This window comes from Schistocerca piceifrons, chromosome 2 (assembly GCF_021461385.2).
Source record: "Schistocerca piceifrons isolate TAMUIC-IGC-003096 chromosome 2, iqSchPice1.1, whole genome shotgun sequence".
NCBI lineage: Eukaryota > Metazoa > Arthropoda > Insecta > Orthoptera > Acrididae > Schistocerca > Schistocerca piceifrons.
In genome coordinates, this window is record NC_060139.1 from 583589223 (window position 1) to 583608346 (window position 19124).

General features: G+C 40.9%; 1 protein-coding gene across 1 annotated transcript in view; it reads left to right on the forward strand.

Annotated features, from left to right (window-relative positions):
* Positions 1-1573, forward strand: part of LOC124777462 (protein takeout-like) — an 85291-nt gene extending 83718 nt beyond the window's left edge. The window contains exon 6 of the mRNA XM_047252885.1: positions 315-1573. Within this exon, the coding sequence (XP_047108841.1) occupies positions 315-469 (155 nt within the window). The 3' untranslated portion in view covers positions 470-1573. The remainder of the gene's footprint in view (positions 1-314) is intronic.
* The last annotated feature ends 17551 nt before the right edge of the window (positions 1574-19124 follow it).

Genomic DNA, 19124 nt, shown 5'->3' on the forward strand with positions numbered 1-19124 from the left:
CCAACGGCAAGGTCCATGGTTCATGGGGGGGAATATATTTGCTTGTGATCTGTATTTTTTTAAATTGTTTTTCTTCCTTCTCTTATAATTATTACCACACTACAGTAATTATTTCTTAACATCAACTGTTCAAGGAGTGACACACAAATGTAATTTGATTAAAGAATTTAGAGATTAAGCTTCGAAAATATACATGGTTCCTCATTCAAGAGCGCCCCAAAATAAAAATTGAATAAGTAAACAAGTAAACAGATGGATGAATTATTTGACAGAAACCAAGAGAGTTTTACTGACGCAAAGCCATTCTGTTTCAGACAAAGCGGCACTGGCATTTGCCAACGAATTTTGGCCAGTGCTGTACACCGAACTGCTGCCGTTTGCCAATGAGGGCTGGGACAAAGTGATGAGGAACGAGGCGAACAAAGTGCTGGCGCGGATACCTTTCAACCTGCTCTTCCCAGACGAGTAGGCCGGGGCACCCGCCACTGCAACGACATGCTCCAACCTCGCGCCCGTCCACCTACTGCCAATGTGGTCTCTCTCTCTCTCTCTCTCTCTCTCTCTCTCTTTCTCTCTCTCTCCCCTCTCTCTCTCCATCTCCATTCTCACCTCGATCAAGCCCCACTTTCGCCTTTCGTCAAACGTTGTCACTACAAATGTACTGCCTATCCCAGTATTCTGAGCAGTGCAAATTACAGAAACAACTGACATCCTACAAAAATGTAGTGACTGCAGTTTCTTTGAAATGCCTAGAAACATTTTAACTATTTGTGCATACACTTACAATAAGTAATTATACCCGTAAAGATGACTGATTGCAGAAGACGTTCATAGTCCCATTTGCTTACTGAACAATAATACTAGTTCTTAAAAACTGGAAAATAGCAGATTTGGGCGATCATCAGTTCACACCATCATATGTTGACATTCTATTATTATACATCCTCAGATACATCTACAATAGGATAGAGGGATATGTGAGTCCACAGATATAGACTGAAGTGGGTATTTCATTACTGCCCCATTCTAATTTATCGTGTAAATAAGAATGTAAATTTGTACAGCTTTTTTTAAGCTAGAGAAAAATCACCTTAAGATACTAACGTGCAGATGTTAGTGAAGCGCTAAAAGTTTCACAGGGTGATGTCTGTTAAGACTTAAAGTATTTCATAATTGATTATGCATATGTTAGTCGATCAATGCATCCTCACATAGTGAAGAAACGGTGAATGAAAAGAATATTATAAATTTCGGAAATTTGCCTTGCGCTTGTGTCCTTCGGGTATCTTACCTAATTTTTTTTGTAAACGGAGAAATCCAAGACATTGTGAGTAATATGCATTCAGAGGCTTATGACTAACCAAACTCGCAATTCTGCACGTAATCACGGTGCCTTGCTAAAGCAGTTCTTCCTTTCAAAAAATACGTTTTTTGCATGATGTCTAAAAATGTAAATTTGAAATTGCTATAGTATATAGTTGATACAAATGTATATAAATATGTTTTATATATGTGATATGAAACCCATGTGTATTTATAACTTAATTAATAAAGGAACATTTCCTTGCCTCAATATGTGTTTTGAAATGTGGGACACAAAGGAACATTCCAAAAACCAAACACATTGCCTATTTTATATAAAAAGACTAAGGTCAGAAAATGTTCTCAAGAAATTGCTAGACTCAAACAGTATTCATATCGTTAGACAATCTTGACACAGATCTCTTTCTTTATGCACTCATTTAGAATTGTTCTTGCCAAGAAGACTACACAAAAACTTTATCAATGTAACCACATCAGTGAAACCTGAATTGATATGAAAAAGGATAGAGGTAGCAGATACCAATTACTATTTTCTGTATAGATTATTAACACATGATAATTTCAATTTTGATACAGATCTGAAACAGTTGTTTAAGAGACAACAGCTCAGCTGAAGTACAGAGCACTAATTTGAAACATAATCAGAAAAAAGCAATACTGAATAATATCAGATGGATGAAAGGTACATTCCTAAGATGATAAAATTATTTACATCAAAGAAAACAAGTAACTCGTTGTAATGGACCTTTTACAGCAATACAGGAAGACACAGGAGAAATAATAGAATTGGGAAAAAATTAATTGTACTTGGTAAATCAGTATTGGATCCAGCCCAGAAATTTATAAAAGTTCCTTTTCCTTCTTTCACAGACGAGACCTCCTAGCTGTGGACTGTATTTAGGGATATTCAGCAAAGACAATGACTGAATCGTTAGCCACAGACTGTTTTCAGAAGGATCCACGAATATCAAATATGCAGTGAATGCAAGGTTGAAAAAAGCTGGTACTCTTACGTAATTTGTTGTGTCAGGCTCGTCCAGGCGGTCAATAGAAATCATAATTTGCGATCTGAGAACATAGCAGAACCTAACGAATATTGTTTTTCTACGAATTTTGAATTAGTGCAGATTGATATTCATACCAGTGATCAAATACATGAAAATTGCTTTAAAAATGAACACAATCAGTCTCGACTGAAGAAAGATTTATTTTTTGATAACCGGTTTCGGTCAGTATTTGACTACCTTCAGAGCATCAAACCATGCTGGTAGACGGTGGTGGTGAATGAAGCAGAATTTGTAACTACACGGAGCCCTGCTGCTGCAGTCAATGTTCGTGGTAAGAGGGTCCGAAGGTGGTCAAAAACTGACCGAAATCGGTTGTCAGAAAACTTTTTTTTTCGGTCGAGTCTGTTTGTGCCCATTTCTAAAGTACTTTTTACCAGACCACTTTTCTCCACTATAAATGTTCTCAAAAATTACTGATATGGAAACTGATATTAATTGCTGCTTCTCAGAAGAAAATTGGATGACGGTTAATGGACTTATTATTAGCTGAGACTACATGGACAAAAAGGCATTATAAATTGCTAAAACAGGCAATAAAAGGTAATACAGAGAAACTAAGTTATTCCCATTATTTACAAGATTGCATTATTTAGACGATGTTGTGTTATATTTTTAAAGTAACCTGAAGTTTTAAACAAAATGCTTATTGCACTAATCAGAAAATTGAAAATATTTCGAGGAAGCCTATGTATTACAGTGCCTTATAGCTTTATTGGTTGCGCATGTGAACCAAAAGCTTTTTAAATATTCTGGAGTAGTATAGAGTCTCCTGTCAGATAACATATTTTTCACTTGATAAAATGACGTCTCCACGTCTACAGAGGTAATGGAGTAATTTTAAAACACTGAACTATTGTAGTGTCTATTTCGGCTGCAACAGAATTGTCATTTCGAAGAATAATGTTTCTAAATTTGTCTAGACCAGCAGTTTTCAAATATACCGTTTTATACTTTTTCCAAAGTACGAGTGATGAACCCCATTTCCCTGGCATACTCTCCAAGCTTTACTCTGCATCATCAACAATTTTCACTGACTTCATCAAAGGCTGCCCTGTTTCTTAATGCTGGCAAACCGAATTCGACCACAATGAAAGTTAAGTCGGTTCTCACTTCGGAAGATTCGAGAAGTTTATTTGCTGCTACAGTTAAAGATGCTTCAACCTCCGCAGCGGCTACCGCATTCGTCATACTCGGGAAACTTAAACTGTAGTAAACTGCTGAAATTCCTGTTCGCCGTCCTGTTATGATAGGGAAAGATGTATATCTGGTGTAATGCCTTTAATTTTCTGAATCTTTGACGGGGCAGTCAAAAAGATCTTCTTAGCACTAAAAATGAATTTGTCGACATCCGGAAACAAGCTTAGCATCTCTTCTGACACCACGTAAATAACGCTTTTTAAAGTTGCCCCAAATCTTTTCGTACTTGGTGTATTATCTGATATGAAAAGTAATCCTTGTTGTATTGAATTTCTTCAGGTCACATTATCCATAATGAATTGGTAAATAAACTTGTAAACTTTTTTCAGACTCTCTGTTGTATACAGGAATGGTTTTATTAATTCACTTCTTGGAGGGTTTAATGAAAAAGATATGACACGGACAATAAATTGACCCATAGGATAATCTGCCTTGTCAATTGAAATCCAGGCCTTTTCATTTTTCTACTTTGTTTTAACGTTTAGTATTACTTCATCGTAACATTCACTGAAGTAACATTTTCCTAAATCTTGACTCACTGGGCGCTGATACGTTCGTATACTTCTCCAAAAACTGTCTTAATGTAGGATTCCGTAGTTTCCACAAAGTGATTCTGACATCAACAAAAGATTTACACAAGTCGAATACAAATTGGGATTTTCGACCCGATATTGCGGTCGCCGTTGGAAGCAAAAGAATCTTCTTTTCTCGCAACCTTAGAAACTGCATTTTTTCGGTTTGTTGTACCGGTTTATTGAAAAGCGGAATATTTCTTTTCGTAGTTCATTGACGGCTTACATACTTTACACAAAAGTATTATACCGTGAGTGGAAAATAAGTCGGATCTGAAGGCATCCACGTAACTTAACAATTTACTATGTAAAGCGGCAGTGAATTTCGGCAAATAATTAGCTACGTTGGTAAACAACGTCGCAATGAAAACTGAGAGAAAGAAAAAAATTAGAACTATAATGAAGCTATGTTTTAGTTCCAATACTCATGGGTGTTTTTGAAGGAGGTATGGTCCAATTAGGACATAATAAATACAAGCCATAATTAACACTTACTTCCTGTTACCTTTTTTTATGGCGATGTTAACTGTTTTTAATAGTCAAGAAGGCAACAAAAGACAGTTATTTCGGCAATTAGACATTTATATAAAAAACGCAGAAAATAACAACACCGAACTTTAGCGTTTTTAATCACAAAGATATAAGTCATACAAGTCACGTTCAAACTGAAGACAGATAGGCATCCTTCCAAATTTCCCGACTCTGATTATTAGCAAAACAATCACAAGTGCAACAAGGAGTTCATGCATCACAGATTTCCCACGTTGTCTAAGAACACTTGTTATATCGCCAGCTGGGTCACGACTCCAAATCAAGTCCACATCTGTAGCGACAGTTGTAGTTATGACCCACTTGTTACTACATTAACGTAGCGCAAGTCCTTGGACGCAGATCTCACCGGAGCTCAGCAAAGCCGATAACTTTATGTCAGGTGGCTGCACTTTGACTGGTCTGCGTGATTCTTCCCTAGAAAAAAAAAAAAAAAAAAAAAACAGCCGACAGCGCCGCCGGTGGTACCACAGGGGACCCTCGTGCTGGCTACACAATACCATCTTCGAGGTCACCGGACTCTACATTTTCCCCTGATGTTCTCTGTAAATTTAACGTGGATTTTACGACAGTCCAAACATTCATAGTGCGTGTTTGTTGTTATATTCAGCAGAAAAGGTACTAAATACATTGACAAAAGCGACTTTGACAAAGGATAGATTGTTATGGCCCGTCGCTTGGGACTTAGTATCCTGGAACAGCTGAGGGTAGTCGGCTGTTAGCATTTTACTGTCGTGAGCATGAACGGAATATGGTTCAAGGACGGTGAACGCACGAATGTTGAACATCCAGGTCCATCACAGAACGTGGAGGTCAGAGATTTGTCTGCTTTGTGAAGCAGAATAAACGGTGATCTGTGGCAGACCTGATGACAGATTACAGTGTCAGTGTAGGTACACCGTTCAGTGCTCATTGTTGGTCATGTGTTGATCATGGGGATCGGTATTACACAGTCCATATTCCCATGTAGTCGATATAGTCACTTACGACTGCGTCTGCCACGGGATAATCGATAATGGGCCATCAATGAATGGAAATCTGTCGCCTGCTCGTACGAATCACGTTTATTGTTACAGCAGGCCGACGGTCGTGCCCGGACACGACGTTATCCAGAGGAACGGCTGCTCGAAATAAGGACCTCCTCATTCTTCAGACCGACGAGGGCGGTATTGTACTATGAGCGATATTCACGTAGGCTTCCATGGGACCTGTGGTAGTAATCGAAGACGTCATCACAACTGTGGACACCGTGAACGTCATTACGGACCGCCTTCGTCCCTTCATGCTTAACTTCTGTCCCGACGGCCACGGCGTCTTCCAGCAAAATAACTATTCGTGTCACAGTGGTTTGAGGAGCATGATAATGGATCTCATTGAAGTTTTGGTCACCAAATTCGCCTGATCGGAACCCGATGGAACACTATTGGAACGCTACACGGAGTCTGCTTCGAGCCTACAAACCACCGACCTTCAATTGAAATGGTTTGGGCAACCTGTGGTTAGACAGCAGGTGCCACATACCTTTTGAAAGTTGCTAAGAACTTGTGGAAGTCATGCCGTGCGATATCGCTGCTGTAATGCATTCCAAAGGTGAACCCACACGCACATGGAGACCAAGAATATATGAAATACACTCAATAGTGAAAGGCGGTATCACAGAAAGTAAATAAGAAATTCTCGTGATTATATTTTACACTGAAATAGAAAGAATAGTGGACAGTTACTATTAAAATGCCAGTCGAAATACTGTTTTATCGTTTGCTATCAGGAGATTGTTGGAACTGGAAAAAGCCCACTACAAATATTCCCAAATGGGAACCCTTCACCCCACCCAAGACTTAGTCGGATTACAGAGGAAACAAATTCTAGCCAACTTGCCCTCATTTTTGGGTATGAACTGTGTAGAAGATAATAATCAGAAAACAAAGAAGCTCTATATTCTGATATAGGTTTCCAGGCAATTTACCATCGTCGTAAGCCAAAGGAAGAAAATGATAATTTCCAACTGTTTTCAATTGGGAACACCTTGCCCCTAGACAACATCACTAAGATTTGGCTGAAACGACCTGAGAACTCTACAACGAAAGGCTCCGCCTGCTTGGTTAGGCAATGAAAGTGGAGGAAAGCTACATTTTGTGATACATCATGAGCATAATTTTCATCTTTATGTTCCCAGGTACAAGCTAAAACGTTTCAAAAGTGTGACTGTGTGTCTGTGATCAATTTATTCCTTACTTGCTCTTGCTTGCGTGATAAGCAAACAAACTGAAATGTCCAGATATTATCACATTTTTGAATCCCTGATCTACACAGTTTTATCGGTAATAACATAATCCATATTGTAGTCCTCCTTTTAAATATTGGTGGAACGTAACATTGATGTCGAAAGTCTGTGTGCTTTGTGTCGTCTGTTGTACGCTAATGATACTCGTAAACGTACGTTAAGAGGGAAGAGAGTCTGCCCTCCCGCGTATGCTGTGTCAAAAAACTCATTGTATAGCTGTATAATTATTCTGATCACAGTTGGAATCACATTGTAGAAGTTTATGTACCTATCTCATAAACTGACGATAAGATGCTGAAAAGCATTTAAGAAAGACATCAGGGTGGCATAACACAAGAAAGGTCTGAAAAACTGATGGGAAAGAAAGACTGGAATGTGACATACTGAGATGGTGAATAAGGCAGATAACTCTGTGAATATAACCTAAAAAAAACGAAAAGAGAGATAAACTTAGTTCTACTGGTGCATCCATTTAAAAATAATCACGGCGTAGGACGGCATACGTGAAAGAAATATTGTGATTTGTCAGACAGACTGTCTGATGAGATGATCGAATATTTCAGACAGGAATCGTTATACACTCCTGGAAATGGAAAAAAGAACACATTGACACCGGTGTGTCAGACCCACCATACTTGCTCCGGACACTGCGAGAGGGCTGTACAAGCAATGATCACACGCACGGCACAGCGGACACACCAGGAACCGCGGTGTTGGCCGTCGAATGGCGCTAGCTGCACAGCATTTGTGCACCGCCGCCGCCAGTGTCAGCCAGTTTTCCGTGGCATACGGAGCTCCATCGCAGTCTTTAACACTGGTAGCATGCCGCGACAGCGTGGACGTGAACCGTATGTGCAGTTGACGGACTTTGAGCGAGGGCGTACAGTGGGCATGCGGGAGGCCGGGTGGACGTACCGCCGAATTGCTCAACACGTGGGGCGTGAGGTCTCCACAGTACATCGATGTTGTCGCCAGTGGTCGGCGGAAGGTGCACGTGCCCGTCGACCTGGAACCGGACCGCAGCGACGCACGGATGCACGCCAAGACCGTAGGATCCTACGCAGTGCCGTAGGGGACCGCACCGCCACTTCCCAGCAAATTAGGGTCACTGTTGCTCCTGGGGTATCGGCGAGGACCATTCGCAACCGTCTCCATGAAGCTGGGCTACGGTCCCGCACACCGTTAGGCTGTCTTCCGCTCACGCCCGAACATCGTGCAGCCCGCCTCCAGTGGTGTCGCGACAGGCGTGAATGGAGGGACGAATGGAGACGTGTCGTCTTCAGCGATGAGAGTCGCTTCTGCCTTGGTGCCAATGATGGTCGTATGCGTGTTTGCCGCCGTGCAGGTGAGCGCCACAATCAGGACTGCATACGACCGAGGCACACAGGGCCAACACCCGGCATCATGGTGTGGGGAGCGATCTCCTACACTGGCCGTACATCACTGGTGATCGTCGAGGGGACACTGAATAGTGCACGGTACATCCAAACCGTCATCGAACCCATCGTTCTACCATTCCTAGACCGGCAAGGGAACTTGCTGTTCCAACAGGACAATGCACGTCCGCATGTATCCCGTGCCACCCAACGTGCTCTAGAAGGTGTAAGTCAACTACCCTGGCCAGCAAGATCTCCGGATCTGTCCCCCATTGAGCATGTTTGGGACTGGATGAAGCGTCGTCTCACGCGGTCTGCACGTCCAGCACGAACCCTGGTCCAACTGAGGCGCCAGGTGGAAATGGCATGGCAAGCCGTTCCACAGGACTACATCCAGCATCTCTACGATCGTCTCCATGGGAGAATAGCAGCCTGCATTGCTGCGAAAGGTGGATATACACTGTACTAGTGGCGACATTGTGCATGCTCTGTTGCCTGTGTCTATGTGCCTGTGGTTCTGTCAGTGTGATCATGTGATGTATCTGACCCCAGGAATGTGTCAATAAAGTTTCCCTTCCTGGGACAATGAATTCACGGTGTTCTTATTTCAATTTCCAGGAGTGTAGTTATAACGTTGGGTAATAAGAGATTTTAAAAAAAGGAGAAACTTTACTATGACGTGTGACAAGGACAAATCTGACTTTGATTAGATGAAATAGAAATTCATACGGCATGACAGCTGCTCTATGCAAAAATACAGAGGGCAACTCGGTAGAAAAAATTAATACACTAAAGAGAGAAATAATTATGCTTAGGAAAACATAAGGAGAAAGAAGTCGTGACAGAAATACGTGATGCATTGTTACTATTAGAATTTGTACGATAAATTGAATGTGTTTAGCTCATACAATCTAGGAGGTATCGAAGACCCACTTTTTTAATCACTAAAGTCATTGGCAGACGTAAGAAAAGAAGCTTATTCAGTCTGCTGCCCTAAATAAAGCTATGGAAACGTAGTCAGTCCTCCATATGGACGAAAATGTTATTTTTTCATTCCATACAAAAGTAGGACAGGAAATCAGAATACTACCTAGTGCTCCACACATTCGATCGTTACAGTTTCAGAAGAATTGGGGACGAATCTATGACTTTATTCTATACATTAAACAAAACTAAGATGCGTTGAAATAAGCCTATATCTGTTCATTCTGCGTAGCTCTTGGAGAACGTGAAATTTAAAAATGTCAGAAATTCTGAGGAGATAAGAGAACAAGCATAACGTACAGTACGCACTGAAGTAGGGGGGGGGGGTGTCAAATGAAAGCAAAAGTTAAGAAAAACAGGCCGTATTTAATGAGGTTGTAGTTTTTGTCTCATATGTTTGATTTACGAATCGAAGGGACAATTAAGGCAGTGAAAGTGTGTTGTACAAGCAATTGGAGTACAAGCAAATACCAACACACAGCCTCGCAAATACCTTTCTCGCGGGAAGGCAGTAAAATGAGCTGGTCGGTTTGCTAAGAGCAAAATATGGGTCAAGCAGACGAAAAACAATATTATATAAGATGTCTGAGATAAGACAAACGTCTAACGGACAGAATGGTGCACGTGAAGAACGTTTCTCTCTAGGTAAGATACCGGCCAAGATTTCGAAGAAATGGTTCTTGATCAGTATGTTTAGGGAACAGTATTGCACGGAAGTGAAACATGGACACCAGTAAACGAAAAACATGAGAAAATGAAAGCATTTACGAAACGATCAACAGGGTGGGGAGACTTGCACTTAATTTTCAGGGACAATTACTGTCGAAATGGAGAGAGTAAAATGGAAGAGCTTGGAAGATCGGGTATGATATAAATACTAATAAATACTTTGCATGAGTTTCTTCAAAATCATTTCGAGAAATCGTTGTTTAACTCATACTCAACACAAAACGTATTATGACAACTTAAAAAAAAGGAACACAAAAAGTCGGAAATAATAGCTGCGGTTATTTCAAGGACTTACAACTTCATAGCATTTAATACTAAAATTTCACGCAACACAGTGCTTCTGTCAATACCGAAGAGTGGACTACTTAAACACGAGTGATTTAACTATTTAGATATATTGTGTACATTATGTGTGGGTATTTTATATGATGCAAGGGTCTTTGTATTACAGTACAATTATTTAATGATTAGTTTATAGCCGTGTTATCTTTCAAGCATTTATTCATATCGTACTTTTTGTAAACAGCAATGAACGAATGCATAGTAGAAAAACCACAAGGAAGAACGATGTAAATGTGATGCAAGACGGTATGGCGGTGGTCCAATGATAATTTAAAACAATAGTAATAAAAATAGGAGAAATGGTAGTATATAATGTAAAGTTGGTGCTGGGCAAGAAATTTTACCTTTGCCTAACCCTTCGTAAACCATACTTATGACATGCTTTTTTCTACAGGTACATTATAGATACATGACAGACTGCTTAAACTTCATTACTTTTCTTTTGTTTTGTACGCCATGTCTTTTATAAAATATAATTTTGTATGTTTCTATAATTGGAATTAGTTTTTCCCCTGGGAGAAAGAAGGGTAATTGATAAGTAATAAAATTACACTTTAAGGTGAACCTACATGGCCCGAAATGCACAGTGTACACGATAAGAACAATACTTCTTACAAAAGGCAATGTTTATCACAGTTACGTATCTTCAGTACAGTCATTTGCAGATGTTATAAACTGATGGAAAATAATTCCAACACCAAGAAGGAGTTGCTTCTACATCTGAATGAAGATATCTATCCAAATTTAGAGCCAGTCGCATAAGAGTATCGTTAGTGGCGTCACTATGAGGATGCAAATAAGGTTTGCTTTACGTACACCCTGTACCGGTCCTGAGCGTTAGTTACCTACGAGACTGGCCGTGGTGCGTTGACGTTAGCCAAGAGTGTCTTTAAGGCGACAGAGACTCCATTATGAATAACTCACTGAGATTCAACGAGGTCGTGTAACAGGGCTACGAGAAACTGGATGTTCCTTCTGCGATATTGCAGAAAGTCTTGGCAGAAGTGTAGCCATGCACATGTTTGCTGGCAGCGGTGACCACGAGAATGTACAGTCGCAAGATGACCAGGCTCCAGACAGCCACGTGGCACTACCAAGAGTTGAGACCATCGTGTTCGGCGTATGTCTCGGACACATCATAGTGCATGTGCCGCAGCGACAAGAAAAAAAGAGTTGGTGCCACAGTGACACAACGACCTGTTACAAATCGGTTACTTCAATGGCAGCTCGGAGCCAGTGCATTGCGTTGACCCCAAACCACCGCCAGTTGCGGCTTCAGTTCAGTCAAATGAGAGTTCATTGGAGGGCAGGGTGGAGGCCTGTTGTGTTTTCTGATGAAAGCTGATTCTGGCTCGGTGCCTGTGATGGCCATGTGTTGGTTAGAAGGAGGACAGTTGCAAGGCCTGGAACCAACCTGTCTCTGTGTTAGATACACTGGGCCTACACCTGGATTGATGGTCTGGGGTACAATTTCGTACGACAGCAGAAGCACTCTCGTGTCTATCCCAAGCACCCTTAGTGCTAATTTGTTCGTCAATATGGTGATTCAACCTGTTATGCCGCCGTTTATGAACACCATTCGAGGTGGTGTTTTCCAACAGGGTAACGCTCGTCCACATACCGGTGTTGTAACCCAATGTGCTGTACAGAGTATCGACACGTTGCCTCACGCTGCTCGATTACCAATCCGTCTCCAATCGAGTTCATATGATACATCATCGGACGACATCTCCAGCACCATCCGCAACGTCCATTAACTGTCCCTGTATTGGGCGACCAAGTGCAACAGCCTTGGAACTCCATCCCACAAACTAACATCCTGCAGCTGTACAATTAAATACATGCACGTTTTCATGCTTTCATACAACATTTTGGCGGTTACGTCGGTTATTATTGTACCAGCAGTTCTTATTTGCAACGGTTTATCTCTCTCTGAGATTAACCTGTGATCTTGCAATGTTAATCAGTTAAATATTATGCTTAGACAAATGTATTCCCAAAATTTCAGTACTCTAATCAATTTTTTTTGTTTTGCGATTTTTTGCGTCAATGTATATAGATAAATTAAACTGGAATCGTAAATTAATCCTTGACACCCGATTTTCAAATGAATATGACTCGTAGAAAGAGATATTAATATAAATAAATGCCGTATCGAAAGACCTTCGACGTTGTTAGGGAATCAGACAGTCAGCAGAATTAGTGTAAGGGGTATCACGTCTTTTCAGCGTGAACTTCTATAATTTATACCGGAGGTGTACAGAATTCGCTGTTGATGTTGTGGTCTTTATTCCGAAGATGATTTTAAAGCAATCCTCCATGCTAGTCTGTCCTGTGCAAACTCTATATAACTACTGTAACCTTCATCCATTCGAACCTGCTTACCCTAGTCAAACTTGGTCTCTTTCTGCAGTTTGCACCCGCCTTACTTCCCTACAAAATTTCGATTCCACATTACGTCAGGATATGTGCTATGAACTGATTCCTACTTTTAGACAAGGTATGTGACAAATTTCCTTTCCCCTCTAATCGACACAGCCCTCTTGATTATTTATCTGATCTACCCATCTAATCTTCAGCATTCATATACGGCACAACACTTCAATGACTTCTGTTCTCTTTTGGACCTACTGTTTGTCATCTATGTTTCATTTCTGTGCAAGGCTACACTCCCGGTAAATCCTTTCATATGAGATATTCTAATAGTTAAATTTATATTCAATATTAACGGTTTTTCTAATTCACAAAAGTTTTTTTTTTTTTTTTTTTTTTTTTTTGCTAATGACGGACTGCATTTTATGCCCTCTCCACTTCAAAAAACGTCAGTTATTTTTCTGCCCAGATAGCAAAACTCATCGACTGTTTTATTGTCTCATTTCCCAATCTGACGATGTTCTATTACTCTTGTTTTAGTTTTGTTAAGATTTATGTGAGAATCAATTTTTGAGAATACCCACTCCATTCAACTCTTCTTCAAATTACTTTACTGTCTGGAATTACAATATCATTCGCACATCAAAGCTCAATATTAAATACGAACAATCGGTTCAGTCGTAAAGAGATCTAGTCAAATTCACACGACTTGTATTAGTCATAAAACTCAAATTCAGTTGTTTAACTTTCTACAATTAACAATGGGTGATCGTTTTCATTGCCACACTGATGTGGGCTATACAGGTACAACTTGCTCCTATAGAGTATAGGTGTGGGCGATTTCATCTTCCAAAACAGTTACAACTTGTATAACTGAATTGCTTTTTATCGGTCGATCTATGATACCTGTGCTGTTGGAAGTCGAGTGCCAAAGCCGTTCAGGTCGGCGACACCACTGTGGATTTTCGTGTTCTTTGGAGGGCAGAAGGATTTCGCATTTCCTTTGTGCTCATTTGATTTTGAGTCGTGGTATTAAACGCATTTTTGGTTAACAGTCTTCTTATATCTGCATGCCTAGTAGAAATGTAATCCTGAGAGTGTGCCATGCATACTTTATACTGAATCGTGTTTATATGCTAGAATACTGCGCAATGGAGAATTGTTAATATGCGAAGTATCAACAGAAATCCAATTTTATTAAAAAAAAGTAATACTGCCATCTAGAAGAAGTCACTTTAAGCAATCCACATATTATTTGTACTCAGCCTCTTCCCCAAGAGGACATAAATTTTAACTAAGAAAGTAAAGTACAAGTGTTCACTTTTCATGAATGAGCGTTGTCTGGTACTTGAAATGTACCACAACAGGTTCTGTGGGACTGTACCACTTTGTAACCCAATGAAACAGTAAAATAGTCTCAAGACAGTTTTCCTCTGAGATGCAAAAGAAATACTTCTTGGATTACGTTGCAAAGAGGAAAACCAATAATGACAAAATTACGCAATTCTGAGGAACACTCATATAAAAAAATGCGAGAAAAAGAGTGGATCAGAGAAGAAAAGACAAATATGCATTGGTATTGAGGTATTTGGAGTCGACCACTCACCAGATTTGGCACCCTCTAGTTTGCTTTCTTCAACATCTCAAGATGTTAATCTTAGTGTATCGAAAAAGTTTCTTTTTCGATCAGTAGGTTACGCCATATCTATATGGATATAAGACCTTGCAGTTAGTAACTATCGGAAAACGGTGGACGAAGTGCACTGGGATAAAAGCGTCTCTACAGAAGAACAACGAGCATTTTTCATCTTAAATAATAAAATTTTTCGTTGTCGGATTGAGAAATGTTTTCCTGTCCTCATACAGCATTTAAGGCGTGAATACAATTCGCCACGAAAATCAGATAGATATTCTAATCGATAATTTCAGATGAATTCCTACTGGATTACCTACGAAATTATTCTCTTGGTCTCAGAGTAGCACTTACACCTCACATACTCCGTTACCTGTTTTATTTATTCCACTCTCTGTTTCCCCGAATTTTTTTCCCTCTGCAGCTCTATTGCTATGGAGATTTACACATCATAGTTGGCCTCTTCCAAGATTTTCTATCTTTTATAGGGGAAATCAAGCCATAATGGCTTAACACACGTTCTATGATTCTGCCCCTCTTTCAAATTAGTATTTACCACACACTCATTTCCTTGACAATTCCGTGAACAAGCTCGTAATCTCTTATCGTTACAGCCAACTCCAGAATTCTACGGTAAAAAGATATCTCTAACGGTTCATAAATGTAGAAGATGGCCAACATGTGTCATCAACGACAGAAGAATACATATTACGGCAATAACAAACAGAAAATTGCAAGTAATTCGCTACACAGTTTTTTCCTGAGATGGGTGAACCGTCGTTGACTCATGCGCATAGCTTAACGCGTGGCGCGGAGATTGCAGGACACGACTGAACCCGAGCAGCAGCCGACCAGCTTGACTGTACTTTTTAGTCGTTTTTTCACGCGCGTTTACTCAAAAGTTAGTACTCGTATTGGAAAGGAATGTGTCAAGGATGCACTCTTTCGCCTCTACTGTTCAATCTGTACGTCAAAGAAGCAATGCTGGAAAGTAAGGAAAGGTTTGGCAGTGGCGTAAAAATTCGGGGTGAAAGGATATAAATAACAATTTCTCTGATGACATTGTTATCCTTAGTGAAGGTGAGGATGAATTGTGGAACCTATGAAATGAAATGAACAAACTAACCAGCTCATACTGTAGATCAAGAGTGAACGTAATAAAGACGAGAGTAATGACGAGTATTGTAGCAGAAATGAGATGAGGTGGCCATGAAGTAGATGAAGGGAAGGCATTCTTTCATCTGAAAAGATAATGACGGACATAAAAAGAAGTCTAGGACAAGCAATGAGAGTATTCCTAGACAAAAAGAAGTCAACTAGAATGAAAAATGGACCTTAATTTACGGAATAAATTTCTTGGTATGTACGTTTGGACCAGAGCTTTGTATGGTAGGGAAACTTGGACAGTAGGAAAACCGAAACAGCAGAGAATCGAAGCATACGAGATGTGATGCTACAGAAGAATGTTCAAAATTAGGTAGATTGATAAGGTAAGAAATGTGGAGGTACCAGGTACAATCAACGAGGAGAGAAATATGTGGAAAACATTAAAAAGAGGAAGGGACATATGACGGTATGTTAAGACACCAGGAAATAATTTGCATACTACTTGAAGGAGCTGTAGAGTGTAAAAACTGTGGTGTAAGATAGACATTGAAACTAGTGAAAAGAATTATCACTAAAACAAGACGGTGGGAGGAAGGTGGGTGAGAGAGCTGGAACCCAATATCCACCACAAAAAATAAGATTCACAAACAGTAGTTACAATATGATAACACAAACAGCAAAGTTTAAACAATTCACACAGAGATGGCGCACACGACATTCCTCCACTGTCTTAACTGTCGACTGCGGCGGCAAGAAGGTAGTCCAGCCACGAGGTTAAAATAAAATAAATTTGCCAAATCATCAAAACACCGGACCCCATAGGACTGGCTAAACACTAAATCCATCTCAAAGGTTCAGTCTTCTTCGTTCACTTTTTCCCCATCATCCCGTATCCCCAATTATGTTTTCCTTTTCGTCCTCCCTTATTATAACATTCAAACCTCCCGCATTCAGTAGCGTCGGAATACCACTTCTGTTACAAACAAATGTTGATCTCTCCAAGAATTATTCTTATCCGCAAATAACTGTCAATGGACGTAGAAATTTGCGTACCTTCAAGCGTGGTTAGCTAATTTCTAAGATGTTCACACACTCCTGAGAGGCAAAAATGTGTCGACGTAACCAAAAACGAAGAAGAAAAATGTTTTAATTCGTCCAAATCTAATACAAAGTCGTTCAAAGCTCAGCACAACACCCTGAGGAAGGCCTTTTGCTACAGTAGCCAATTCGTTGGAGAATTTTACATATTGACAATACGGTCACATCATACCCAGAAGAATTTTATTGACAGTAACAACGGCCATTGAATCTATGTACTTATTGTTAGGTTTTCTTGTTACTGACCTTAAAAATATTGCCGTTCATTACACGTACGTTTGGAAAAAGTAGTCTTTTGCAGTGATGTTTATGGTCGCAGGTTCGAATCCTGCTTCGGGCATGGATGTGTGTGATGTCCTTAGGTTAGTTAGGTTTAAGTAGTTCTAAGTCTATGGAACTGATGACCTCAGATGTTAAGTCCCACAGTGCTTAGAGCCATTTGAATTTTTTTTTTTATTTTTTTTTTTGCATTGATGTTAGAAAGAACACGCGTGTGTTTACGCTGTCTGCGCTGCTGCTCGCTTCTACTATGTGAGTCATGGACGGCAACATACCGGAAGGTTTCATCCTCATGGCTGTTACGTCACTCAGAAACGGCGCACCTTTGATACCGTTTCAGAGCTGTCTGCGGCACCGTCACTTCAAACTGACAGGCATCCCTCCTGATTAATGCTACTCCTGCATCGTGCTCTGGGATCTTTGAATGTTCCTGGCCTCATGGAGACACTAAAGTACCCAGCGTTCTTAGTAAAACGACGTTGAGGTGTCAGAAGCCAGTGATTCTACTGCCTTAGGCCGATTACATTCATCAGTGCTGCATCTTACAAGGAGACCACATGGCAGTCATATTTTGTAATATTTTTTATTTATGGTGCGTGAAGTCTAAAATTCAAATATCAGTTTGCCAAAGCAGTTCGATGCAACCCTCAGAAATTGTCGAGAAAATTCAATTTGAATTTTTCCTAACATCCTTAACACACTAAAGTAAGGCGGCTTTCCTCGATGGCAGCGTGGGTGCGTACCGAGGGTATTATCGAACTAGAGGAGCAAGGGATATTAGACAGACCCCTTTGCAGTTTTATTCACGCGCACGTTAATGTCGAACACCCGCGCTATCACGCCAAAGGCGAGCGGAAAACAGGAGGGTTGGGAAAGCATAAGTACCCTTTATTACTTCGAGTCACGATCAGATTTCGTTGAATGGTAATGAACTGTCGCTAGTGGTTCAAATGGCTCTGAGCACTATGGGACTTAATTGCTAAGATCATCAGTCCCCTAGAACTTAGAACTACTTAAACCCAACTAACCTAAGGACATCACACACATCCATGCCCGAGGCAGGATTCGAACATGCGACCGTAGCGGTCGCGCGGTTCCAGACTGTAGCGCCTAGAACCGCTCGGCCACCCCGGCCGGCGGTCGCTAGTGGTTCCAGCCTCTACACGAGAGCCAAAACTGCGGTCACACTGCACTCCAAAGTGGTGCAAAAACGTTCAATGCGGAGGCAAACCAACAATGGCCCTAGAGAAGCGTTGAAGGGTCAGAGAGTGTCAGCAGTGTCGAAGGTTGTCAAGGACATCTTCCTGTTGCTGATCTTACTGCTAACTGTCGTTTTCAATCGCTAAGTATGCGGAAATCAATGCACCAGGGAAGGGGGCGATTTCATTGACGACCTTTAAGACACGTCCTGAGACCTTTTCGTGTCGATTCTGGGCTGTGGTGTGCCTGAAATGTTTTCCTCGGCCACCCTGGTTTCGACGATGGGTGTCGCGGTTCTGACCTCCATCACAGAGACGTCAAAAGAAGGAGTGAAGCGTGGGTAAAAGGAACTGTGACACGTCCATGAGGGTGTTAGGTAGAATTGCGGTAAAATTTGGTGCCAATGTGACACCATTAGCCCACCTTACAGCTCACATGAACTTCTGAGCTGTGACATTTTTCTCGCGCGTGTCGACACATTGCTGTGTGAAGCGTCGTCGAGCGCGAGGGCGACATCGCAGGGAGCCACTCTTTTGTATCACTAAAATGGGAAGTTGTGGCCAACTGTAAACCAGATTAAAAAGGTATGTCCATCTTTTCAAAGATGGTTGCGGGACTCGGCTATTCCACATAGGATGTCAAATTAAACGCCTTTCATCCGTCTAGTTTCCAAACTTATTTTAGTTGGCTACCAGTTTCGGCGATTTACTACGCCATCATCTAATACCATTACTGCTGGTCCCTGTTTTCATCAGAACCGAGGAGGAGTCTTCCTACACGTCGGTCAGGGGCCTGAAGATGGCGTAGTAAATCGCCGAAACTTGTAGCTAAATAAAATAAGTTTCGAAACTAGACGGCTGAAAGGTGTTCAGTTCGACACAAATGATAATTAATTGGAACCCTCAGCTGCCGACAGGTGTTGTTGATATACCTCGATGGGGCAGCCGAAAATATGTACCCCGGCCGGGCCTCGAACCCAGGATCTCCTGCTTACATGGCATACGCTCTATC